Below are 26237 nucleotides of genomic sequence, written 5' to 3' on the forward strand. Positions count from 1 at the left end.
AATTAAAATATATACAATCATATATCAATTAATTAATTATTATTAAATTACTTCCCACCCTATTCCCCTATAAACCCATAACCTGCTACAGAACATATTTATCAATTAATAAATTAATTAAAAATAATTTAAAATTAATTCTTAATTAATTAATTAATAATTCCTAATAATTAATAATTAATTTAACATAATTAAATTACTTCCCACCCTATTCCCCTATAAACCCACAACCCGCTACAGTAGTAAAACACAATATTTAATAAAATAACATTAAAAAAAATAATAAAACATAATTAATACAATATAATATACACTAAATTTATTTAAAAATAGATATTAGTAACATCAAAGTTATTAATTTCGATATTATTAACATCGATATTTACAACTTCGATATTACTGATATCATACCAATATCGATATTTAGACTGTCGATATTACTTACCTTCGATATTTTTGTATATCGATATTTAAACTTCGATATTTTTGCTTATCGATATTTAAAAATCGATATTTTGTCTGTGTACCCTCTATACTGAATTGTTATGTCTTTATGCTGCATGGTGTCCTGTGGACCATTTTGTGTGTTTTTGTACTTTTGTGGTTTTGAAAATTGAACCGAATAAAGTATTTCTTTCTTTCTTTCAAGACATTTAAAGAATTTTAGATAAAGAGTTTAAACACTTCTCGTGTTTGTGTTTATTATATGAGTGCCAAAGTTATTATTTTCCTATTATTCTAACACCCTTGATCCCTTAGGACTTTAGGTACCGACTACAAGGATTGGTAAGTCAATGGTATAGGTCCTAAATGAAATTCATAAAGCGCTGTTTAGAGTAAAAGTGCACAGATTACCTGGTTAGACTCACATACAAGTTTATGTTGTTTATGGGCCCAGGTGAGTACGGTAAGACGAATCGGGTGACCTGCGCATTCTATCAAGAGACTGAGTGCGTATCGGCCTCGTTGGGCTCGTATAACACTACTTAACCTGTCACCTGATTACAGAGAACACATAGAGACACTACACACTGGTTTGCAATATCTAAGGCATTACACAGGGTGTCCCTATTCTACGACACACTAAATACTAAGATAATGCCCTTCGTATCCTGAGAAAACATGATCTAGGTTGTGGGCCTTTCACAACTCCTTCACTTCTCTGCAATACTAAGTATGTACTGGATATTAGAACATTGGAATGTTGGGAGCTCCATTGAAAACAATGGAGTGCTCTGGGCTTATAACGGCTGGTATAAGCCTGGCGCTCCAACATTCCAATGTTTCTTTGTTCACAGCTCTGGCTGTGAACAAAGGCTGCAGGGAGCCTGAGGGGATTTCAATCCCCTCACGCTTCCAAAAGGCTTAGTTTTTTTGTTAGAACATTCTGTCCTCTAGTGACAGAATGTTCTAATAGCCTTATAGCCCTTCGTAGATGGGCTATACCGCTATTAAAGTCCCTCTCCCTTGTTAAAGGCCCTCGCCTTCAGCTCGGGGATTTTAACGCTGGAGAGGGCCTTTAATAGCCGGTATAGCGCTCTACGGCGGGCTATAAGGCTATATGAAACTTTGGATTATGATTTGTCATAGAATCTTGCCCTGAAGAAGTCTGCTGTGACATCAACAGCTTGAGTCGAAACACATGTTGGCAAGGGGCTCGTATAACTAATCATGGAAAAAAAAAAAGAGATATTGAAATCATAATCTTAACTCATTACTGTGTGCCTGGAAAACAGTACTGATGATTGCTGGTAGTCAGACCAGGGCGTCAGTCTAAATGATCCAGGTTAGAGAGACAAACAAATCTGTTGGAGGTCGAGACTGAAGACCCATCCCCAGCAGCAGCCCTGGAGGGCAAGGGCTTGCAACCCACCCTTTCCCTGGGTGACAAATGCTTATAAAAAAAATGTGAGGGGGACAAGGTTAATGTTGTCTCTCACTAAACGGGCCCTAGCTCCAACCACTGAGCCAGACCAGGGCTCCCACGATTGATAACACGATCTCCTCTAAATTCTTTAGGTGATGGGCTCACCCAACCTTGGGTGATGGGCCCACCCTCCTTATCAATAGGATGTCATCCTATTCAGGTATTTTTAAAATCCATATGATTGATCAACCAATGACATACCTTAGTTTTTTGGTACCCATAAGACTCTTCACGGCATCCCTGGTGTGGGGTAACTCCAGTTTGAGTGTCCACGTAGGGACAGCAGGCAAGGGTCAGACAGGGCTGTGGCTGAGGGGAGTCGCTTGAATCTGTGAGCTATGCCCTTCTCAATGCGCCCAATCCTAAAGTTTGAACCCATGAACCATCTGCCTCTCTTGTTCCTGACCCTGGGGGGCACAAATCACTTGGAACTTGGGAGGACTGGTCAGAACCTACGCTCTCCAGTAACCTTGAGGGGACAGCTGAAGGAGTTATATTACCAACAGAGCTAGCCAACTGAGGCTACGCCAAAAACTGACAACCTGAGGCAACGTTTAAAGAAGAAATCAGCAGGCTAACAGTATGTTCATGGTAACAAATCTTATCCAAAAAGGGAGAAATACATGCATGCACAGAAGACGAACATCTGTCCAAGATGCCACCCCAATCGATAGGTGGGGGTACACCATCCTCAGCTGTAGGTCTAATTGAAGCCTGTCCAGACAATCAGGAAGCAAGGGGGTGGGGGGTGGGGGTCTACAGACTCCTTGTGATCACTACGACTGAAACTGCATTGTAATTTAGCCCATCCCCCATGCTTCGTTTTATGCTTCCTTTTGGATCTAGGTTCACTGTCACTGATTTGCGTGACGTCCGGATTGCAGAAACATGGAGTGGGCAGGGCAGCAATCTGCTCTGTAGCCATATCCACCATTTATCCAGGTGGAATGATGGGACCTTTGGATGGACCTGCCGGGGAAGCTAGAAGACAACCAGAGGCAACTCCAAAATCCAGAGAGAGACACCTTTCGGTCAGTTCTGTTTCCTTTAAAACAACATTGACAACACAAACCAAAAAAAGACTCAAGAAGTAAGAACTCTGTCCCTTACAATTTTCTTTTTGCCCATTATTTTGTTCCCGCTATGCAAGGACCTCAAGAAAATGTGAAGTAGGAGTGAAATGAAAGTGCTAAGCACACTAGAGCCGACAGCCACCTAGAGATCGCACAGCCAGGGCACTACACGACAACAGGAGGGTCAGCAAGCTACAAATGAAAATAAATAGGCCTGGCCTCTACTTTCACTATGAGACTCCCCCACTCCCGGGTCCAACCTTGCACTGGAAATGTCTGGGGGAAGTAGTAACACCTCAAACCAGTGCAGGGACAAAGAAGTTTACCAACCCCCACTAGCCCGTGTCTACATAGTCGTGGAAACTTTAAATGGAATTATAGCTAAGGATTTTCTGGTGGGGGATACGTGGAACAGCTTAATCTGGAGGCAGCAGCAAACCCCTGCTTCCTTAAAACATATAGGGGCAGATTTACAAGCCCACTGCAACACATTTGCGCCGCCATTGTGTCCGTTTTGTCACGCAGAGGCAGCGTAAATCATGCGCTACGTTGCGACTTATTTACAACGTGACGCATCTAGGCAGATGTGTCAGGTTGTAAAGCACTGCACCACATGAAGCCTGCATCAGGTTTGATGTGGGCGTTCTGTCGCAGGGTGGGCGTACCCTCGCAGGAAAGCCCCGTAAAACTGATGCAGTGAAATCTACAAGATTTAACTGAGTCAGTTTTATGACGCCGCTGCGTCAAACCCATATGCCTGCGGTGTAAGGAGTAACGCACCACGTTAAGTATCGGTGGCCCCTGTGGATTGCTTGAGTTGCGTCACGCTTGCTACGCGATTCCAGCAATGCGCTGCCCTTACGCCACAGATGCGTCTGTTCCGGCGCATCCCTACTGATTTGCAGAGATGCTCCAGACATTGTAAATATGCCCCATAATTCCCTGATAAGATAATGGGATTTGATAAATGGAAAAGCGTTCTTGCCCTCATGCACGCAAGAGCATGAAAACAAGTTTCCTTTTCCATGGCCACTCGGGCAAGTAAACAATGAACGGGCCACAAAACACACAGGGCAGTGTAGTCACAGTACCTGAATGAGTTCCAGATAGACCTGCAGACTCAGGCCGGTAGTGGGGCAAAGTTAAAAAAAACAAGAGGGGGGTCCAGCCCAAACTCCTACACACAAGGTGAGGAGTGTATGGGCTCACCCTTGGCATGAGCTCTGCCCGGTCACAACCCATGCGTGTCCTGCGCCTCAGACTCAGGCGCAACACTTTGTAGCGCTGATGATCGGGCAGCCCAGCCACTCTCTGATCGTTGGCACTCTGACAGCGCAGGGATCTCTGGGACTGAAGGTCCCTTCCAGGAATGCAGAGATGCCCCCACACACTACAGTGGTAGTCCTCTTCTACTATTACCTGTACTCCTAGGTACATATAGCTTCCTTCTGATACAACAGCATTTACCACCACCACAAGTTTATCACTACCAAAGCCATGCACAGAATCCTAAATCTATGTAAAATGCATTCTCGTACCAGAGAGCTTTGGTTCTCCACAGAGGTCCCCTTTTGCATGGACAAGGTTGCAATTAACTCATTTGGTATCAGGGCATTAGTACTTTAGTGACCCTTCCATACCACTTACTCACCGCTAGAACACTATGCCCTCCGCCCTGAACACCCAAGGCTGGATCCAGAAAGATTGATGTATAATTATGTGGGACTTACTATTTTAGTACCTCTAGCTTACTCATGAATTTCACAAGTGAAGCAGGATCACCCCTGGCATTCTCCTGGAATTAAGGAGTGCAACAAGTGTGATCACATCAACATCTTTGCGAATCGGGCACCTCTACCTTCACACTATTCCCGAGCTGACTGGCTCTTCGTTAAGAAGAGTGCCCCCCTCCACAAACTACTTGCAATAGTCCTCAAAGCCTTTTATAGTAATCCCAGAATGTTCTTTCTGATGCCAAATATATCTCTTCCTGCAACTTAAAATTAGCTGATCATTGCTTCTTAACCGAACATAGACTCCACCCCTGCACCTCTAGGTCAAAGCACTGGAACACTCTTCCACTGGCCATTGGACAGGAGTTCAAAGGTCATGTGCTTAACTGTTCATGCAGCCAGGCTTTAAATGTGCTGGGTCCCTCCAGCTCTCAGACCGGATAGTATTTTAGAACAGACTTTGAAACCGGTCCCTATATTCATGCCCTTGACTTCCATGGGATTTCTGAACAATACATGTGATAAAGTTTTAGGGAGTCCGTGTCAGTGAATCAGTTCTGGTTTATGTTTCACACCTTGTCCTGAATCTTGCACTCCATTAGTGTTAGCTATTTCCTAAGCCGTGTTCAGGTGTTTATGACAGCCGCGGCTGAGAGCTCCGGACTTGACACTAAAAGCAGTGCGAGGGCCCGATTCACAGAACTAACTTAAGACAAATTCCTAAACTTACTACTTCTGGTATTCACAGATGGCATTTAGTGGTAGTAAAGTTAGGATTTTGTCTTAAGTTTGTCTTAAGTTTGTCTTAAGTCTGTCTTAAGTCTGTCTTAAGTTTGTCTTAAGTTTGGCTTCAGTCAAACTTAAGACAAAGTCCTAACTTTACTACTACTAAAGGCCCTATTTGAATACCAAAAGTAGTAAGTTTAGGATTTTGTCCTAAGTTAGTTCTGTGAATCGGCCCCTGAGTTTCTCACAATGCCTGGCAATGGGATGTTCGGAATACATGGTCAACCACTCCCTGGCTTTTCTCCACACAAACAACCCTTAAAAAAGCCAACAGTCATGTCTAGTTTAGGTGGTCCTATGTTGTTGGGTTATTATATGGGATAAAATAACAGAAAGCTCAGAGAGAAACCAAAATACTGGTCGGGTGGCACACACACACAGAAATTGTTTGTGTTTAAGTCAAAGCTATAACTGCAAAGGTCACACCCCATGCAGAGATCCCCCACCTTTTATCTCATTCGAGATCTGCATGCAGTTCTTCCTAAGAGTAAAGCTATGCCAGTTGTGCCTATGTACCTCAAGCAAGCAGTCATTTGCCTGTTACACTGACCTGTTAACATGTTTCGGGTTCTATGGCACTCGCATATCTATGACCTTTTTGTTTTTTGTTCCACTCCACCTGTTTTCACTCCCATGTACTGAGGGGGTCATTATGATGGCGGATTCCCCGCATACTCCGGGCCGGCGGAAGCCACCGCCGGCCCGGAGTATGCGGGGAATCCGCCGAGGAGGCCTGAAAGACCCACCGCCAAATTAGGATGGCTGGTGGGTCTCACAATCTGTCCTCCACTTTTCCGCCGTGGTCGGAAGGCGACCACGGCGGAAAAGCACTAACATGGCTGGCGGTGTCTATCAGACACCGCCAGCCATATTAGGATGTAGGGAAAGTAATGCTTTTCCGCGGCGGCTTTTCCGCTGTGGAAAAGCATACAGATATTCACTTTAGGGGCCCGTTGTGGGCCCCCTGGGTGAAGGTTGCATGGGGGGTGCACATGGGGGGTACCTATGGTACCCCCCTGCCTTTGCGTGCACGAAGTGTCAGGCACCGCGCGGTGCCTGCCACTTTGTGCATGCAAATGACTGCTTTCATTTTTTACATTGCGGCGGGTGCGGCTTCAAGCAGCACCCGCCGCAATGTAAAACATACAGGATGTGGCCACCAGGGTGGCAGTCACATCCTAATTGCCACGGAGGAACCGCCGCTGCCCATGTGGACGGTCCCTCCTACTCAGGGGTGGCGGACGGACGCAAGTCCGTCCGCCATCCTAATCGACCCCTATGTGTATTCTTTTTGTAATGTCCAACACTGTTTTTCAAAATGTTAATTGCGGCTGCATTTAAATAAACGCATATTTTATTGAATTCCATAAATAAATGCTTATTTTATCTGAGCATTCTTCTCTAGTGCTCTAAGGCACAGTGTATCCGCGCGCTGTACAATTATACAACATGATGCACAGATTTTTACTGGGACCTGTTAATAAGTAACCATAATAAATAATTAATAACGATGATGAACCATCCGTCAGGGTTACCTGGTTCAGGGCCGCGTGATCTTGTAAAGGTGGAACACTGGTCCTCGCTGCCTGCACAGGGAGTGTTCACAAAAGATTCGCATCCATTAGAGGACCTGTCATTGAAGCAAATTGGACACTTGAATCCGTTTGCCACCCCTCTTGCAGGAAACTCTAAAGGAAAAAGGAAAATACATCTCAGGGGTTTTTCCACTACATTTGAGGAATAAAAAAATCACAAAGGTGATAATGTCCAATCCAACGTCAAAGAGATATGAGGACCTGTCCTTACAGAACCACATCCCTCCTGGCAAGACTGCCCCAGTTAGCCGCTTCCACAAGGCAGCCACTCACTTCTCAAATCTCCAATATACAAGACGCCCATTGTGCATTCCTGGACAAACATACACTTTCCAGACAGGGGATAACCAAGTCCATCGGTACATCTCCTCTACTGGGGACATGCTGCACCAAAGGGCCTGCCAGTCTCACCTGCAATGCAAGCTGTCCCAGCATCTTTATAGATGAATGTGTTAACATTTTTCTCAGAACCTCTGACCACGACACTGTGGCCCGTGGACTCCACAGAGTAAACATTGGAGCCAACCCCATTGACCTCATATAATGTAGACTGTGAGGCCTTTTCACTCTCTACTGGGGTAGCGAAGCCAGGCCATCAAGGCTCATTCTTGGAGAAGTATTTATATAGCAAGATAAAGTAAATAACACTCAAAAAACTCAAGATGGAAAAGACTTTTGTTTACAGGTGTGTTGAAGAGTAAATTAAACACAATACACGGGGAACCCTGGAAGGCCCCAACTCCTTCTTGTGTTGAGGAACAACATAGAGCGCTCATATAGTGTCCTGCACTTGGTTGCTGTGACATTGGTGTCCCAATGGGCTACGCTTGAGTTGAACCAGAGAACTTGCGACTTGATACGAGGGATGCAACGTTACATTATAGCAACAATCTTATGATATTTCCGACTCTGTTCAAATGGCTCTGACCCGAGAGGACTCATCTGCTGGTTGAAGCTTCAGCTACTCAACTTTGAGTGGGAACACTCTTCAAAACCTATTAAGGCTGTAACAGTTTTTTAGTTTGTAGAACGGAGGGCTGTGATAGTGGATCGATACTCACTGTGAAGTCCTCCATTGATTATGGATGGTGTTATCACACTCCCGGTCCCAACTGAAATCTTCTAGTTGTAAGGTACACCAGCAGTCCCCATGAGAACAGGTCTTTAGGATAGAGACCCAGCACAAAGAAAAGTGGTATCATCTTCATAAGTTCCACCATCTAGACTTCGTCTTTGCGTCCTTGGATTTGGAGATGGATGGCTCTGGGTTGGGCTCTATGCATTGACGCATCCTTCCAGGGGAGGGCTGGGAATCCAAAGCATCTCTGGCAAATTTTGCAAGACCAGCCCCCCAACGGTGCAGAGGCTGTGCAGGGAGAGAGCCTGACCACTACAAAGGGGCGCGTTGAAGGGGAGGGTTCCCTACCCAAAAACATTTTGGGGAAAAAAAGTGCATTGTACAACACATTTTTCACTTTATATGTTCAATTGTTTTAGCTTTAAAGCAGAGGAGACCTTTATTCTAGAGGTGCATAGTAAACTATGAGCTTACTGTGCTCCAGGATATAACCACCAGCGCATAGTAAACGATGAGCTTACTGTGCACCAGGATATGACCACCAGCGCATAGTAAACGGTGCATAGTAAATGATGCATAGTAAACGATGAGCTTACTGAGCACCAGGATATGACCAGCAGTGCATAGTAAATGTAAATGTAAATGTAGGTATACTTATATAGTGCAACCTGTCACCACAAAGGGCATCCTGGTGCTTGCCTAGGGAACCCGTCCTGGTAATCCCCTGTGAGAAGCCCCGACAGGGTGTCCACAGGGTGAAAGTCAGGCATCCCGCCGCGAGGGGCCGTTGTGGAGATTAAGCAAGCTATTGCCCAGAGTCGCAGAGTGTGAACCCGTGAGTGAAGGAGGCACCGGGACGAGAATTATCGAGTCCGTGGAATTTGTAGCCCAAGACCCGCCGGGGCGGGGAATTGAACCCTGGTCCAGGACCGATCTCAGATTCCGGGTCTGCCGCCTCTAACCCCTGAGCCACACTTCTCCATAGTAAACGATGCATAGTAAACAATGAGCTTACTGTGCACCAGGATATGACCAGCAGCGCATAGTAAACGATGCATAGTAAACGATGAGCTTACTGTGCACCAGGATATGACCAGCAGCGCATAGTAAACAATGCATAGTAAACGATGAGCTTACTGTACACCAGGATATGACCACCAGCGCATAGTAAACGATGCATAGTAAACGATGAGCTTACTGTGCACCAGGATATGACCACCAGCGTCTCTCATCTCTGCACAGCCTCTCCCTCATATATATTTTGTTTTATAGCACCTCTCATACCAGTGTAGGGTGATGGAGCACTTCACACACACATACAGAGACAATGTATCATACATGTGTAATCACATTATACAAAACGTTACATAAGGCAAAGGGGACTATAACATGTAGGATTCACATGATTCTGATACTTGTAGGCAGGTTTTAAGAGTGCTTGGTCTGGAGAAGCACAAATCCACATTCAGAACATAACACAGTGGTTAGTGTTGACTTAACTAATAAGAATTTATTTCTACCCCAATTTTTTTTTTTAGCATCATCAGGATAAAGAAAGCCTGGGAAAAACATAACTTTCTAACCTATACCATGCAGCTTGCATGCAGCTCTTTGATGGCACCGCATTGCTCATAGTGCTAGATTACCATTGCAACCTATGACCTTCACAGTCACAAAATAATCTCTGTGACAGTAGCCAAATGAGCTATGCACAGAAAATATTGTTCTGTGAAAATACATGGTACTTGTTCTTTGCAGCAGGCATATTAACCCTCTGCGCTACCTGCGATGAGTCAAAACTGGCACTAGACAAAACACTAAGTATGGGCGTAAAATCCGTTTCGCAGGTGAATTTGCAGATTTTTGAAAAATTTTCGGTCTGGGAATCGCGCGACTTTGCCCAAAAATCCGCAAATTCGCAAGTTGCGAATTATTTTGCTTGGTCGCGCTTGAAAAATATAATATCGCGCGCGCGGCATTGACTTACCGTGATTCTGAGTCCGACGAGTTCTTTTTCTCCCGGTTTGCGTGGGCTGTGCCATTTTAGATCTTGCTGCGTGATTGCGCGTGAGTTTTTCGACCGCAAATACGTCATCGCGGTTTGCCATTTTGCACAGCAAGAGTTTGACAACGCGAGTACGTGATAAGGGCCCGCGATCACACATCGCGGGAGTAAACAATGCCACACACGTAGATGCAGCGCGCAGCTGACATACAGCGAGAGATTTGAACAGCTTGCTTTCCCGAAATTGCAAAAATTGCAATTCTGCACAAGAAATCCACCGCAGGCAGCATAAACCTTCTGAAAATCATGATTTTTATCAGAATAACTCCTCAGATTGAGATTTGGCTGGACTTTTTGGTGGAAGGAATCCATTTTTGGGGGGGGGGGGGTGGGAGGAAGGAAGTGCCCCAGAGTCTCCAACTTCCTGTTCCTGTCCAGCAGGCTCCTCCCAGTGCTTTGTCCATCTCCTGGTCACTTTTCATTTGGATATGGAGCTGGAAGGATTACTTTTTGTGGCTGCTGCTGGATATTTGTATTTGAGGACTTTTTGGACTTCACTTTTGGATTTGAGATTTTACAAGTAAGTTGGTGTTGTTTGTTTGGGGCATTGCAGTTGCTGCACCTACAATTTTAAAACTTGTTCACAACTTGAATGGAGACACATATGGGGGGAATCCACAAGTAAGAACATTATTAATTTATACAGTGTTAAAGTCACTGACTTCCCGTGTTATATCTGCAACTTAAGATACAAGTACAATACCATAATAAGGTTGCATCATCTGTTTGTACAAAATGCGCCACCTGGATAGCTATAAGCAATAAACTAAATCTTCCTGACAAGAACATTTAGCCCCTTCACTGCTAGCAAAGATACACGTTGTATGCCTAACTACAGAGCAGATAAAAACATGCGGGGAAAAAACTGCTGGAAAAAAACTGCAGAGAAATTATGGCCTACTACTGCCTCAACTGGAGTATATCTATAGGCTACAAAATTATGTACTTCAGGAAGCAGAGAACGAAATAGCAAAAATAAAGGGAAACAGCGAATGAAAATCTGAAAAATGCACAGTGGTATTTTCCGAGATTCGGAGAGAGCATGCCTGAGGTGGAAGTAATTCACCTGATGTCTACTGGCGAAACCAAACATATATGAGCTGCGTGTATCTAGCAAGGTGAAAATAATGCCATGTGTCTCCATTTACAGACTGTTGTTATCATTTTCTTGATCATGCTGATTAACTCTCTGTATATTTTAGGATTTCGCCTCGAAGAAGGGTACCTTCAGGTCCCGAAATGCATTGGGCATCGCTACTCCTGAAAATTAACGTGTATTGATACATGAATATATATGGATATTGTTTTTCTACTTTTCAGAAATACATTGATAGTGATCTTAACATGTAATTATTTATACCTTCATGTATAATGTGTTGATCTACATGCATCACAGGTGTAAAATAGGTGCAATGTATATATTTGTATATGTTGGATGAAAGTTCTATGTCAGAAAATTATAAAATAGAACTTATTATTCCACAACACTTGTTTCGTGTATAATTTTATTATTATTTTCCTTGTAATTTGTTGGAAAATTGACATTTTCCCATGGGAACAGTGCTCACTACAAGTAGGTTTCCTCTACTTAGCTACCACTATTCACTCTTTGTGTGAGCCCACACAATTTAGTGGTGATGCACCCTTGGTTTCGAGCAGTATAGCATTTTGATAATTTGACTAGTTTATTGAGTGCACCTCTAGGTTTTCTTCCAGGCAGGGCCTGGCCATGTAGCTGGGGGTCAAGGGGCCATTTTGAATCCAGGCAGTGTGCTCAGGCCTGCACCCAGGTTGCCTTGCTTTCATCCATTAGGCCCAGTGGTAGTGAGTGGTGCATGGGCCAAGTCTTTCTGTGGGGTGTCTTGAATTTAAACATCATTGAGGGCATGAATAGCATTGTGTTGTGGTGATTTGTGTGTGTTTTTCCACTTTTTGGGGTGGTGTTGGGGCCTGGCCATGTGGGTGGGGGCCATTTTGAGGCCTGGTCCAGGCAGGGCCTGGCCATGTGGTGGGGGTCAAGGGGCCATTTTGAATCCAGGCAGCATGCTCAGGCCTGCACCCAGTTTGCTCTGCTTTCTTCCATTAGGCCCAGGGGTAGTGAGTGGTGCATGGGCCAAGTCTTTCTGTGGGGTGTCTTGAATTTAAACATCATTGAGGGCATGAATAGCATTGTGTTGTGGTGATTTGTGTGTGTTTTTCCACTTTTTGGGGTGGTGTTGGGGCCTGGCCATGTGGGTGGGGGCCATTTTGAGGCCTGGTCCAGGCAGGGCCTGGCCATGTGGTGGGGGTCAAGGGGCCATTTTGAAGCCAGGCAGTGTGCTCAGGCCTGCACCCAGTTTGCTTTGCTTTCTTCCATTAGGTCCAGGGGTAGTGAGTGGTGCATGAACCAAGTCTTTCTGTGGGGTGTCTTGAATTGAAACACCATTGAGGGCATGGATAGCATTGGATTGTGGTGATTTTTGTGTGTTTTTCGTCTTTTGGTGTGGTGTTGGGGCCTGGCCATGTGGGTGGGGGCCATTTTGAGGCCTGGTCCAGGCAGGGCCTGGCCATGTGGTGGGGGTCAAGGGGCCATTTTGAATCCAGGCAGCGTGCTCAGGCCTGCACCCAGTTTGATTTGCTTTCTTCCATTAGGCCCAGTGGTAGTGAGTGGTGCATGGGCCAAGTCTTTCTGTGGGGTGTCTTGAATTTAAACATCATTGAGGGCATGGATGGCATTGGAGTGTTGTGATTTTTGTGTGTTTTTCGACTTTTGGGGTGGTGTTGGGGCCTGGCCATGTGGGTGGGGGCCATTTTGAGGCCTGGCCCAGGCAGGGCCTGGCCATGTGGTGGGGGTCAAGGGGCCATTTTGAATCCAGGCAGTGTGCTCAGGCCTGCACCCATTTTGCCTAGCTTTCATCCATTAGGCCCAGTGGTAGTGAGTGGTGCATGGGCCAAGTCTTTCTGTGGGGTGTCTTGAATTTAAACATCATTGAGGGCATGGATGGCATTGGAGTGTTGTGATTTTTGTGTGTTTTTCGACTTTTGGGGTGGTGTTGGGGCCTGGCCATGTGGGTGGGGGCCATTTTGAGGCCTGGCCCAGGCAGGGCCTGGCCATGTGGTGGGGGTCAAGGGGCCATTTTGAATCCAGGCAGTGTGCTCAGGCCTGCACCCAGTTTGATTTGCTTTCATCCATTAGGCCCAGTGGTAGTGAGTGGTGCATGGGCCAAGTCTTTCTGTGGGGTGTCTTGAATTTAAACATCATTGAGGGCATGGCATGGATGGCATTGGAGTGTGGTGATTTTTGTGTGTTTTTCGTCTTTTGGTGTGGTGTTGGGGCCTGGCCATGTGGGTGGGGGCCATTTTGAGGCCTGGTCCAGGCAGGGCCTGGCCATGTGGTGGGGGTCAAGGGGCCATTTTGAATCCAGGCAGCGTGCTCAGGCCTGCACCCAGTTTGATTTGCTTTCTTCCATTAGGCCCAGTGGTAGTGAGTGGTGCATGGGCCAAGTCTTTCTGTGGGGTGTCTTGAATTTAAACATCATTGAGGGCATGGATGGCATTGGAGTGTTGTGATTTTTGTGTGTTTTTCGACTTTTGGGGTGGTGTTGGGGCCTGGCCATGTGGGTGGGGGCCATTTTGAGGCCTGGCCCAGGCAGGGCCTGGCCATGTGGTGGGGGTCAAGGGGCCATTTTGAATCCAGGCAGTGTGCTCAGGCCTGCACCCAGTTTGATTTGCTTTCTTCCATTAGGCCCAGTGATAGTGAGTGGTGCATGGGCCAAGTCTTTCTGTGGGGTGTCTTGAATTTAAACATCATTGAGGGCATGGATGGCATTGGAGTGTGGTGATTTTTGTGTGTTTTTCGTCTTTTGGTGTGGTGTTGGGGCCTGGCCATGTGGGTGGGGGCCATTTTGAGGCCTGGTCCAGGCAGGGCCTGGCCATGTGGTGGGGGTCAAGGGGCCATTTTGAATCCAGGCAGCGTGCTCAGGCCTGCACCCAGTTTGATTTGCTTTCTTCCATTAGGCCCAGGGGTAGTGAGTGGTGCATGGGCCAAGTCTTTCTGTGGGGTGTCTTGAATTTAAACATTATTGAGGGCATGGATGGCATTGTGTTGTGGTGATGTTTGTGAGTTTTTCCACTTTTTGGGGTGGTGTTGGGGCCTGGCCATGTGGGTGGGGGCATTTTGAGGCCTGGTCCAGGCAGTGCTTGGCCATGTGGTGGAGGTCAAGGGGCCATTTTGAAGCCAGGCAGTGTGCTCAGGCCTGCACCCAGTTTGCTTTGCTTTCTTCCATTAGGTCCAGGGGTAGTGAGTGGTGCATGAACCAAGTCTTTCTGTGGGTGTCTTGAATTTAAACACCATTGAGGGCATGGGTGGCATTGGATTGTGGTGATTTTTGTGTGTTTTTCGACTTTTTAGGGTGTTGTTGGGGCCTGGCCATGTGGGTGGGGGCCATTTTGAGGCCTGGTCCAGGCAGGGCCAGGCCATCTAGCTGGGGGACAAGGGCCCATTTAGAAGCCAGGCAGTGTGCTCAGGCCTGCACCCAGGTTGCCTTGCTTTCATCCATTAGGCCCAGTGGTAGTGAGAGGTGCATGGGCCAAGTATTTCTGTGGGGTGTCTTGAATTTAAACATCATTGAGAACATGGATGGCATTGGATTGTGGGGTTAATTGTGTGTTTTTCAACTTTTTGGGGTGTTTAACTGATGTTCCTCTGGCTTTCATTGCTTTTAGGTGCTCAAGAGAACCACCAGTGCCAGGAAGAAGTCCTGCAAGGGTGTGTGCAGCACAACGTCACTTGACGTCACGTGTGGTCACAGACAAGACAACTCTGCAACTCGTGCAACTGCGGCCTGCTGTTATGACATCTGAACAAGAGGGCCCCAAAAAAAGGTGGCCGTAGCGCCTCAGCGAAAAAAGTTGCCAGTGCCACTGCCAGTAAGAAGGAGCAGAAGAAGCAAGTGGCACCACCTACCAAGGAGACTGGTGTGCCCACTGACACCTTTTTTGGAGAAAAAAAACTACGCCTGCAGCAGCAGCGGTGTCCGCCGGTGACTAAGCTGGAAGCAGCACCTCCGCTTCATTGGGCTCAGTGCCACCACGCCAAGTTAGGCCCAAGCCCATGAGCGCCGCAAAGGCAGCCACTTTAGTTGTTCAATCACCATCGACCAGTGATGTTGGCTCATCACAAGAAAGTACCATCCAATCAACGCCGGGCGTAACTCAGCTGACGAGTGTTCAACAACCACAGCCGCAACGACCACCACAGGTGCAACTAGTACAAGCGCATGTTCATGGGCAAGGAGAGGCGCAAGGAGAGGCACAAGGAGAGGTGCAACTAGAGGTTCATGGAGCGGCACAACTGCCTACAATGCTTGTTCCTCCAGAAGTAGGGGCACATCAGGAAATTGATATTGAAGCGGAGGTATCATGCGAGGAAGCCACTCCTCCTGATGTTTATCCATTGTCTTCCAGATCCCCAGCAAGAAAAAGGTCAAGGAGGGCTACTACTACTACTACAAGTTCTTCTTCAAGCCCCCTTCATTCTGATGACCTTGATCCTGATTGGAACCCACAAATGCAGTCTGAGAGTGAGGCACGCCATGAGCCGACAAAGGTAGCTAAGCCTAAAAGGAAGGTTCCTGCAAGGCTTCCACTTATGGGTGATGATGACGAACAAGAAGTGGTGTCTTCTGCTGCTGAAAAACAGCCTGACGATGATGACCCAGTCATCACAGACGTCACTCCAGCCCTAGCGGGCATGCAGCAGACAAACATTTTCACCCACGCCCGAATGGCTGCTGAGCCGATGTGGGCGGCGTGGCACTGGTACCAACACCAACGCAGTTAACTACAACACCAAACCGACCTACAGCTTCCATATTTTCTCGTCAGAAGGGCCGGCAGGGACCTCCATCCAGCTCGACCTCCATTACCTCAAGTAGTGTGCTGTAAGTGAACAACAGAAATGAATTCAGCCACGCCCATCCTCCACTTCATCTGGCATTGAAAGTTAAAGTAGCACCTCCACCACCAGCAAACATTTCCAGTCCCCAGTTTGGGACTTCTTTACTGTTAGCCAAAAGGTGGAAAACATGGTCGTTTGTTCAATTTGTAAAGTATCAGTTAGTCGGGGTAAGCTTGGTACCAGCTATGGTACCGGAGGCCAGAGATCTCATCTCAAAAAACACCACACTATCCAGTGGGATGCACACCTAAGTAAGATCCAGGAAGTCCAAAGTAGAATTGATCCAAATGTATCCATTGACACTGCATCTAATGCTGACGAAGGGCTGATTGTGCAGGGGAGGAAGTCAAGAACCGGCGAATATTTTTTCTGGTACACCCAGTACCCCTGGCAGCAGCACTGCAGTGGTAGCGCCCACACCCTCTACCCCTCCCTGCAACATGTATGAGGCACACTAAGAGTCTGGGAGAGACACCAATGCGAAAAAAAGTACATCAATGAGCCTAACTGGGTTGAAGAAGTCTGCATCATCATCATCATCACGTAAAAACAGTCCAGCGCACCATTAGCAGCATGTTTTGGTTGGATGCGCCATTTGAACGCAACCACCCAACGGTACGTCTGTTTTATGCAAAGCTGGCTAAAATGCTAGCGCTGGACCTTCTCCCTTTCTCTTTCGTGGAAGGGGTGGATTTTCTTGAATTTGTGGCAACAGTTTGCCCTAAATGGAAGGTTCCTAGCCGGTCCTATTTTGCCAGGGTTGCTGTTCCAGCTCTACATCAAGATGTGCTGGAGGTGATTGGCGCAGCTATTCTGAAGAGTTCTGTTCACACTATCTACATGACAACAGACATGTGGACCAGTTGCCAAGCCCTTGATTACATGTGCATCACTGCACACTGGGTCTCTTTTGCAGGGATTAATGAGAAGCTATCTAAAGGTGTTGACACGGACAGAGTTTTTCAAGCTACTCGCAAACATGCAACAGTAGGCATGTTTACCATGGAGAAATATCACACTGCACGTAACCTTTTGGAGGAGTTTCACAGGAAGGTCAATGAATGGCTGCATAGTTGGTTATGTTTTCACGGATAATGGCAGTAATATAGTTAGGGCCATGACTGATAGTGGATATTTCAGAGTGCCGTGTTTGGCGCACAGTATTAACATCGTGGTGCAAGAATTCTTGAAAAAAGAGGACACAGTCATCAAATTACTGACCACCTGCCGAAGAATCTGCACACATTTCAGCCAATCTTTTAAGGCCCGGAAGCAGCTGAGAAGCTTTCAACATGAATGTAAACTGCCAGTCAAAGGACTAATCCAGGAGGTGGCAACACGTTGGAACTCAACCTTTTACATGCTTGAGCGTCTGTCTGAGCAGTGGGGGGTAATATATGAGTATGTCTATAAACTGGGTTATATCTTATGTTATGTTCTCAGGAGTTTTATTGAGCGCTCAGCTACTCAGACAAGAATGTCCCGGATCTATCAGACCTAACACAGCATAACCCCAGCGGCAGAGGGGGAATTAGAGACAGAACAGCCACATTTTAAGCTCTTTCCTGAAAGAGGCTAAGTTCACGCTCTTTCTCAAAGCGAGTGGCAGAGCATTCCAGGCCCTCGGCGCCAGATATTTAAAGGACCGACCACCGGTCCACACACGTCTGATTGCCGGGACCGTGGCCAGTGTCAAGGCGGCCGAGCGTAAGGCTCTGGATGGATGGTGAAAGCCAACTCTCTTCCTCAAATAGAGAGCCCCAGTGCCATGGAGGGCCTTAAACGCTATGGTAAGAGCCTTAAACTCAATGGGTTTCCGGATTGGCAACCAGTGGAGGGACTTCCACAGTCCAGTGGCATGAGAACTACGGCCAAGGCCAAAGATTGCTCATGCCGACGAGTTCTGCACTACCTGCAGGTGAGATTAAAGAAACTCAGGCAGGCCAAGGTAGAGTACATTCATGTAATCCAGTCTCGATCCAACCAAGGCTTGCACCATTATTTTCCTGTGGGCAATGAAAAGGAGAGGGAGGAATTTCCTTAACATTTTTAGTATTCCAAAACACTGTCCGACCAGACCAGGAATCTGTGGTTTTAGAGAGAGACAGTTGTCCATCTTGATGCCAAGATTCTTCGTTACCGAGGAGGAGTTAGAGGAAGGTGGATACATCCCAGCTGGCCACAAGGACTTCCATCTGGGATCAGGAGGGCCCCCAAAGAAGAGGAGCTCAGACTTATTGGAGTTACATTTCAACTGGTTAAGTTGAAACCAGGAAAATACCGCACCCAAGCAGTTCTTAATGCTATCTCCATCAAAGTCCTAGTTCCGTCCGCATGTGAAAAGAAGCTGTGTGTCATTGGCGTACGAGACAATCTGGGTGCCAAAAGACTCTGCCAGTGCCGCGAGAGGGGACATGTAAATGTTAAAAAGAGTGGGGCTCAAGATCGACCCCTGAGGAACTCCCACCTCCAGAGGCGGCAATGCAGCAGAGTACGGAGGCGCCAAGACTGTCTGTTGTCGGTTAGATAGAAACTACTCGAACCATCTGAACACCGTTCCCCGAACACCAATCTCCAAGAGTCTTACCAGGAGGCGGTCATGGGGAACGGTGTCAAACGCCGCCAATAGATCTAATAACACAAGCAGTGCTTTCCCTCCATTATCTAGAACTTCCTTGATGGCCTCCGAGACCTCCAACAGTGCCGATTCAGAGGTGAAGTTTTCCCTGAAACCGGACTGGGTGTAATGCAAGATCTCATGTGACTCTACAAAGTCAGCCAGGACAGAATGCACATGTTTTTCGGCCACCTTGGCCAGGATCGTATGCAGCGATATAGGTCGATAATTTGCATGGATACTGGGGTCCAGGGACAGTTTTTTTAAAAGGGGGAGAACCATCACCTGTTTCCACGCTTGCGGCACAACTCCCGTTTCCAAAGACCGATTTAAAATCGGATTAACAATAGGATTAACGATGTATGCTATTTTAGCTAGAAACTTGGTGGGGCATGGATCAAGTGGGGAGCCGGATCTCATTTTAGACAGAACTTCCAGAGAGGATTGAAGTTCCATGGGGGGGAAAGTTGACAGGATGGGCTGCCCAACAGCCACCGCAGGAATGGGGGTCCTGGGTTAAGCACACCCCCTACCGCCGCAGCAGGGAAAGTTACCTGGATGCCTTTGATCTTATTCACAAAGAAGCTTGCTAGTTGGGACACCCATGGTTCCAAAAAGGAGCACTTAGACGTGATGGCAGCCGGGGAAGTAAACTCCTTCACCACCAGAAAGATTTCTTTACTGGTGGAAATGGCCTCACACAATCCTTCTGGCAAAGTAGGCTTTTTTCCGGAGATAAATTTCCCTATGATAGGCCTTAATACTGCACCTATAAGCCTCCTTCAGAGGTTCCAAATAACTGCTATCTCCATGCTCTTTCGGCTTTCTTACATAGCCTACGGCTGGAATTCGGCGCTGGAGTAAATCACGGCGCCGATGCGCGGGACGAATTCTTGAGGGACCGCTCGGGCGGCGCCAGCTCCCTCAAACAATGCACTAGCCATATTTGAAAGAGATCAATATCTTCCTCAATGTCACCTGACAGCAGGCAAGGGTGATTCTTCAGGCATTGTTCAATCATGTCAGGAGACACTCTATGGAAAGCACGGGGCATCTGTGGGGAACGCCCTTTATCTCTAATGGTGGGGCCGGATTTATGCAGAATATCAAAGGTCACCAGCATATGGTCAGACCATAGTACTGGTCTGGGGGGGAGACTCCAATAGGGGTGGTGGAGAAAATTTGGTCCAGCGTGTGCCCCTTATTGTGTGTGGGTGACGCCAAGTATGGTAGGAAGCCTAGAGGCTTAGTGGAGTCTAATAATTTGATAGTGTCTACCGCATCTGCTTCATCAAAGTGGATGTTAAAATCGCCAAGGAGTATGCAGTGTTTAAACTGCACACACAGTGCTAAACTCAGTCAGTCAGTCAAGTACACTTTATTCGATTGTTAAAATCATAAAAGTATAAAATTCAATGTACATACATTCCAAATGCAAGATTACACATAGTTAAAACAAGTTAGCAGCAGGAATTATATAAGGTACAATTAACTATAAAAATTTCATTTCAATTCAAGGAATGTGAACAGTACAAATATTAATAAATTCATGTTCTTGTTAAACGAGATTTCGTTCTTATTGCAGCTACCAAGAAACTCGCAACACTACATATAACATAAGTGCTACCTAGGTGCTGAAGGTAAATTACAGCAGGCCTTACTTGAGTAAAGCCTTCCTTTCTTAAGATAGGTAACAAAAATGTAGCTCTTTCCACGGTAAAAAACCTGCAGAACATAGTAAAGTGCAATGTATTTTGTACAGATCTATCGTCGCATTTACAAAATGGGGCTGCCTCCGATTTCGCCCATTTAGCGAAGCTACCCAACTGAAAGTGGATTAAATTAAAACGGAACTTAGTCAACAAGAACCTGTGAAATGGTTTAGTGACAATGGCAAGATATGCTTCCCCATTGAGGGGGAATGTAGAAGCAAATAATGGCTTCTGACGGTTGGCTTCATCAATTCCCTTCCTCTCGTGCCAGTCTGGCCCCCTCCATGTAATGTTTTTTAATCATGCCAATGTCCTCCCTCCTAATAGAAGAGGGTGAGTAAAAAAAGTTCCGGGCGACCCATCTCAAGTAAGGATCTTTTTATGTACTCCAGCCAGGGCACCCTATTAGAATGATCTAAGGACATGACGTCAGCCATAAAAGAGTGGTTCAGGGATAATTCGCTGTTCAACCAGGTCCTTAGCCAGAAGATTATTGGGGCTAGCCGTAACTTGTCGGAAACAAAATCCAACCCCAGCTCCACATGTGTTGAGAAGGTTGGGGTAGACTGAGGGACCGACAACAGTGATCGTAAAAACCTATTTTCTACCTTCTGGATGGTGTCGTCTTTCATGTAACCACATAAAGGGGAACCATATGTTGCAATTGCAACGCATTTGGTGTTATAGATCTTTAGCATTGCCTGCATCGGCCTGGCCCCTAGTCTTTTAGAAAACCCCATAAGTGAAGCAGTTGATCTTGCAACTGCTAGGCCTCTCGCTCTGACCTGTGGTCTCCATGAGCCTCTCTCATCAAAGAGTACGCCTAAGTAAGGAAAAACGGCCACCCTCGAAACCACCTCCTCTTTGCATTTAAAAATCATCCTTTTTCTCTTTCTACAGTGGAGGCCTACTACCATGGTATGGGATGTATTGCCGTTAATCTTTAAATCAAGTTTATCCATGAAGGCCCCAAAGGCGTCCAACAGCCGTTGCAGACCGACACCAGTACGGGCTATAAGTACTGCGCCGTCCGCGTATAGGAGGGCAGGAATTTTAGCCTCTCCTACACGCGGGAGATCACCCTGTACCGCCTCCAGATAGCTGCTTAGGCCATTAACCTCTTGGATGCTAATGACAAGGGTAACTCGTCATGGACTTTCCATTGATTTCAATGGAAATTATAGGAGAATACAAAAAATGCCTTAGCACTAAAGGGGTTAATATACAGTGTGAAGAGGAGGGGGGCCAGGACACAACCCTGGGGCACCCCACGCATGGACCTGAAAGAGGTCGTGCATCTACCCTCATTAGTGACTCTGATCTTAGCAAACAGTTCCTGGTGTAGTGATGCCATGAAGTTTACCAGGGCCCCGTCTATACCCATCTTCGAGAGGATGTCCCGTAATTTGGTTCTGTTTACCAGGTCGAAGGCCGAGGAGAGGTCCATAAAGGCCAAAAATAAAGACCCCTCCTTGGCTACAGGGTATTTAGCAAGTAAAGATGTAAATTTGAACACTGCTCGACCGTACCTCTCTTCTCCCAAAACCCATATTGGGCATTGGCTATGCCCCCGCTACTTTCCACACTATCCCTTAGTTTCGTCAGAAGGACTCTTCCCAGAATTTTAATGGCAGAATCTAAGAGGGATATGGGTCTGTAACACCCAGGGTCCTCCCTCTGTCCCTTTTTTTGAAAATGGGTACTATGACTGAGGTAGCTCAGGAAATGGGGATAACGTTTCCATTAGCGGCTGTGAAAACTTTGGAAAGCACACCTGCCCATAATTTCGGGGAGTGCCGGTAAAAATCTGCGGGCACCCCATCTAGGCCTGGGGCTTTATTTTTTGAGGTTTCCAAAATAGCTGTCTCGACCTAGTCAGTAGTAAAAACTGGTGGGGTATACTCAAGAGTTATCGCTTGGGGGCCCTGGATCCTGGATGATGGGTCTCCATACACTTTTTTAAAATGGGCAAGCCACCTGTCGTCGAGGATAACACAATCCATAGGCGTGTTATCCTGGCCAGAAAACAGGGGCTGATTTATCACTTTCCAGAATAGACTACTATCCCACATAGCATCGACTGAGAGTAACTTCTCCCAAGCCTCTTGCTTTAAAGCTTCCTTACGCTCTCTTATAGCCTGCTTATATTCCCTCCTTATTGTAGATACAGCCTCCCTGTTTCTCGGGTTACAGTTTAAGGCTGCTAGGAGTGCACTATGTGATTTAGAGCATTTGGAGTCAAACCAGCGATGTTGTTTATTACCACTCATCCTTAACCTGACGGTCAGCTGGTTTGAGATCTGTAAACAAATATCCTCATAGGCACCCAAGATTTCGCAGTTATGTGCACTAGGATTTTGGCAAATTGCCACTGCATTTTCTATATTAGGGAACAAAGCCTCATAGAAGTCACCAGGCACCACGTTAGCCCACTTGAGCCGTCTACCCTGGTCCACCACATTTAGTGATCCCACCCTGGGTTTATCGGGGGCGGCATAGAGCCCATGGAATCACCCCAGTAAACTTCCAAAAGGACAGGATTGTGATCGCTAAAAAGGGATAATAGGGTTCTATATGAGGCGACACTATGTAGAATGGCCGATGACACAAATATGTAATCAATAATGGAACCTGGGTCCGACCCTTTAAAAGTATTGAGCCTCGGAACGTCTGAACTACAGACAGGTTCCATCAAATTGGAATTAGCCAGTAACTCCTCTAATGCCTCTCCCCCTTTAGAATGCTCAAAGTGCGTAATATCTGGGCCACTCAGTTCCAAATATTCAGTAATACCACATAACAGAGTACATGGGTGAATGTTAAAATCGCCCATGAGGACGAGTTAAGTATTAAGATGTATGTCTTGACTGACCTCAATCAACAGTTGGTCCAGGATAGCAAGGTTATCGTTGCTATTGTCCTGGGTTCCTGCATTGTAAAAATTAATAAAAACGGTTTTCTGGGTTGAGGAGATCACCCTTTCCACTAACAAGAGGTGTGGTGAAGGTTGGTTGAGTACTTTAAGTGCCCCCTTAAGTTTTAGTGAGAAAAGAAAAATGAGACCACCTTTAGCTCTGCCCGCGGCACTAGGGGCAGCAGGCACCACGAAACTCGAGAATCCATCTAGACTGAAGCTAGCTGATGTGTCCCAAGATTTTTGGAGGGCTACAGTATCATACAAGGAAATAAAAGCAGGCCAGGCCTCATCGGTCCTTTTAGTTCTAACACGTGCCATATTCCAACTCAGTAGCCTGCATGTTTCCGTTGTACCAGGAATGCGACTAGGTTCATCTCCTGGGTGTGCTACTGGTAGTTCAGGTAGTCAATCTGTATCCTCTAGCTCTGAGAGTGGGGAAAAGCAGTTACTGAGAGCCAACCCAACCCCATCTGTGGTACCAGGCATATGGTGACTAGGGGGTGCTTGCTGCCGTGGCTCAGGGGGTTTAAACCAATATGGATCGGTCGGTCCGCACCTATTGGTGCTTGATAGTGGGGGATTAGCAAACCTGGCCTCTCCGCCCTTACTGGGTGTGGTTCACTACTACCCCCTCTAGGAGGACGTTGCGGGCCGTGTGGGCTTATTTTGGGTGGGTGGAAGAATCCTAAAGGCAACGGTCTTAAGTGATAGTTGCTGGAGACTCTAGAACCATCCCAGAATAACCTTTCAGCCATATCGGCCCTGTCAAAATTGACTATCACACAATCCCCATGTACCATTTTTGGTACCCTCCCGATCCATCCCACCCTATTAGCAGAAATAATCCTGTCAGAGATATTGCTCCCGCTACACGAGGCAGTGCACCAGGTTCGTGCTTTAGCTATGAGATCACTGGCGCACTCGCGCCCTCCTCTATTCAAGGGTAGGGTACCCACAAAAATTGCCAGTAACGGAGCCGCCTCTGGTAGTAGATGACGATGAATGTTACATCCTATTGGATTTCTTACAATGGGTAGCTTTTGTGGTGCCCTAGCATTATCCACTTGGGTGGGGGGTAGCGTAGTTACAATGGGAGCGACGGGTGGTTCGGTCACCATGGGCTCCCTTGTTGAACTTCCCGGCCCTGTCCCAGCAAGGCCCTCCTTGTGTCTATCCAGGAGCAAATTGTGATCAGTGACAATTTTGTCAATAATTACACATTTCTTAAGGAGTCCCTCCAAGCAAGTATTTAGAGTATCCACAATGTCCTTCGCAATGGCCACAAGAAGCGGTTCGATCCGGGCAACAAAGAGCGCCTCCAACTGAGACTCCAGAGTACTAGTGGATGATCTTGTGGGCCCTGGCAAATGTTTAGCTTTCCCCCTTTTTTTCCTCTTAGATGAGTCACCAGGCTGAGGAGTGGTGGTAGGCTGTGGTGACTCCGATAAAATGCCCTCTAAGGTAGTAGGTACAGCTGCATCCAGAAACAAGAAACGTGGCACTGCCCTATGTATTTGGGTTAAAGGCTCATACGGAGTCCAAAAATTGTTTTCAACGAACAACGCTCTGAGCTCACTTTCCAATAGGGGCCATTTAATGAGAGTTCAAACACCATATACAAAAATACATCAATTTATTTTCATCTATGATTCTTAGTCAAAAAATATTTTTATGGTTGAATCACATAAAATTCAATGACGCGCCCCAAGTATCCCATTCATTCCTCCATCCTTATCACATCAATCTTCTACACTTTCGTCACCCATACAAACACTCATGCCTTCTTCATACGTCCAGTCAACATCATACACTAATACTCAGTGCAACATCAAGCGCATCGCTGGGAAGAATGTAGATGGCAGTGGCAGGATCAAATATCGACACGCCAACGCGCGTTTCAGTGCTCGGCCCGAACTATGACCGCACCTTCATCAGGGCATTTATACAGTGGGACACAGGCAGGGACTACGACAATTCAAAGAAATGGCCACTCTATAATAAACATAAGAAGGAAAGTTACTATTAGTAAGCATATGCTAAAAATTGAAATTTTAGAACAATCAAGAAAATATGTACACACCTCAACTAAAAACAATGTTTTTACATATTAGCAAGGGTACATAGCGATATCTTATTGTAAATATGCACATGATTTTTTTTAAAACAAAAAACAACAAGCAGTGAGCTCAGAGAATGTTACATCGAAGCAAGGACGTTTAAAGATAGGATTTTAACAGGATATAAACATGGCCCAGAAGGGGCTCAGGTCAAGCGCACACAAAAAGGAATCCCTTCACAAACAAAACACATTTCATTCCTACAAGCATACATTGGGTCAGAGTAAAGGAAGGTTGCAAAAAGATTTTGTACGGCTGCAGGCTGTGTGACTATTACCAAAGGTTCCAGTGGGATAGTGGGGGTAGAAAGAGCATCGCCACTAGCTGCTGGGTCAGCAGGATCCACAGGGGTTGGGGAGCTAGGAGTGATGGGTAAGACGGCAGCTTGTCCCAGACCCAGTTCGAGTTCAGCATGAGCGATTTCTTTATTAAGAGCCCCCACAGCCATGGAAAGAAAAGTAAGGATAGACTGTGAGTGTCTTTGTATCTTAGCTTTAGTGTTATTCTCATCGCCATTGCTTAAGTTCTTTCGCTTACCCATATCATGATGTTAAGGGCCGGGCCCAGCCCTGCCTCCTTCTGCCTACGACTGCCTACGACTGCCCGCCCTCTGCCGGGCTCAGCCCGGCACTGTACGCGCGCGTCCTACGGGGCGTGAGGCTCTCCTCTCACTTGTAGC

At 46.5% G+C, this 26237-nt stretch overlaps 1 protein-coding gene across 1 annotated transcript in view; it reads right to left on the bottom strand.

Moving 5' to 3' along the window:
* Positions 1-26237, bottom strand: part of LOC147689528 (uncharacterized) — a 185709-nt gene that overhangs the window by 32505 nt on the left and 126967 nt on the right. Inside the window, exon 4 of the mRNA XM_086937854.1 lies at positions 7055-7207. Coding sequence (XP_086793980.1) covers positions 7055-7207 — 153 coding nt within the window. The remainder of the gene's footprint in view (positions 1-7054; positions 7208-26237) is intronic.

This window comes from Lissotriton vulgaris, chromosome 9, assembly GCF_964263255.1.
Source record: "Lissotriton vulgaris chromosome 9, aLisVul1.2, whole genome shotgun sequence".
Lineage (NCBI taxonomy): Eukaryota > Metazoa > Chordata > Amphibia > Caudata > Salamandridae > Lissotriton > Lissotriton vulgaris.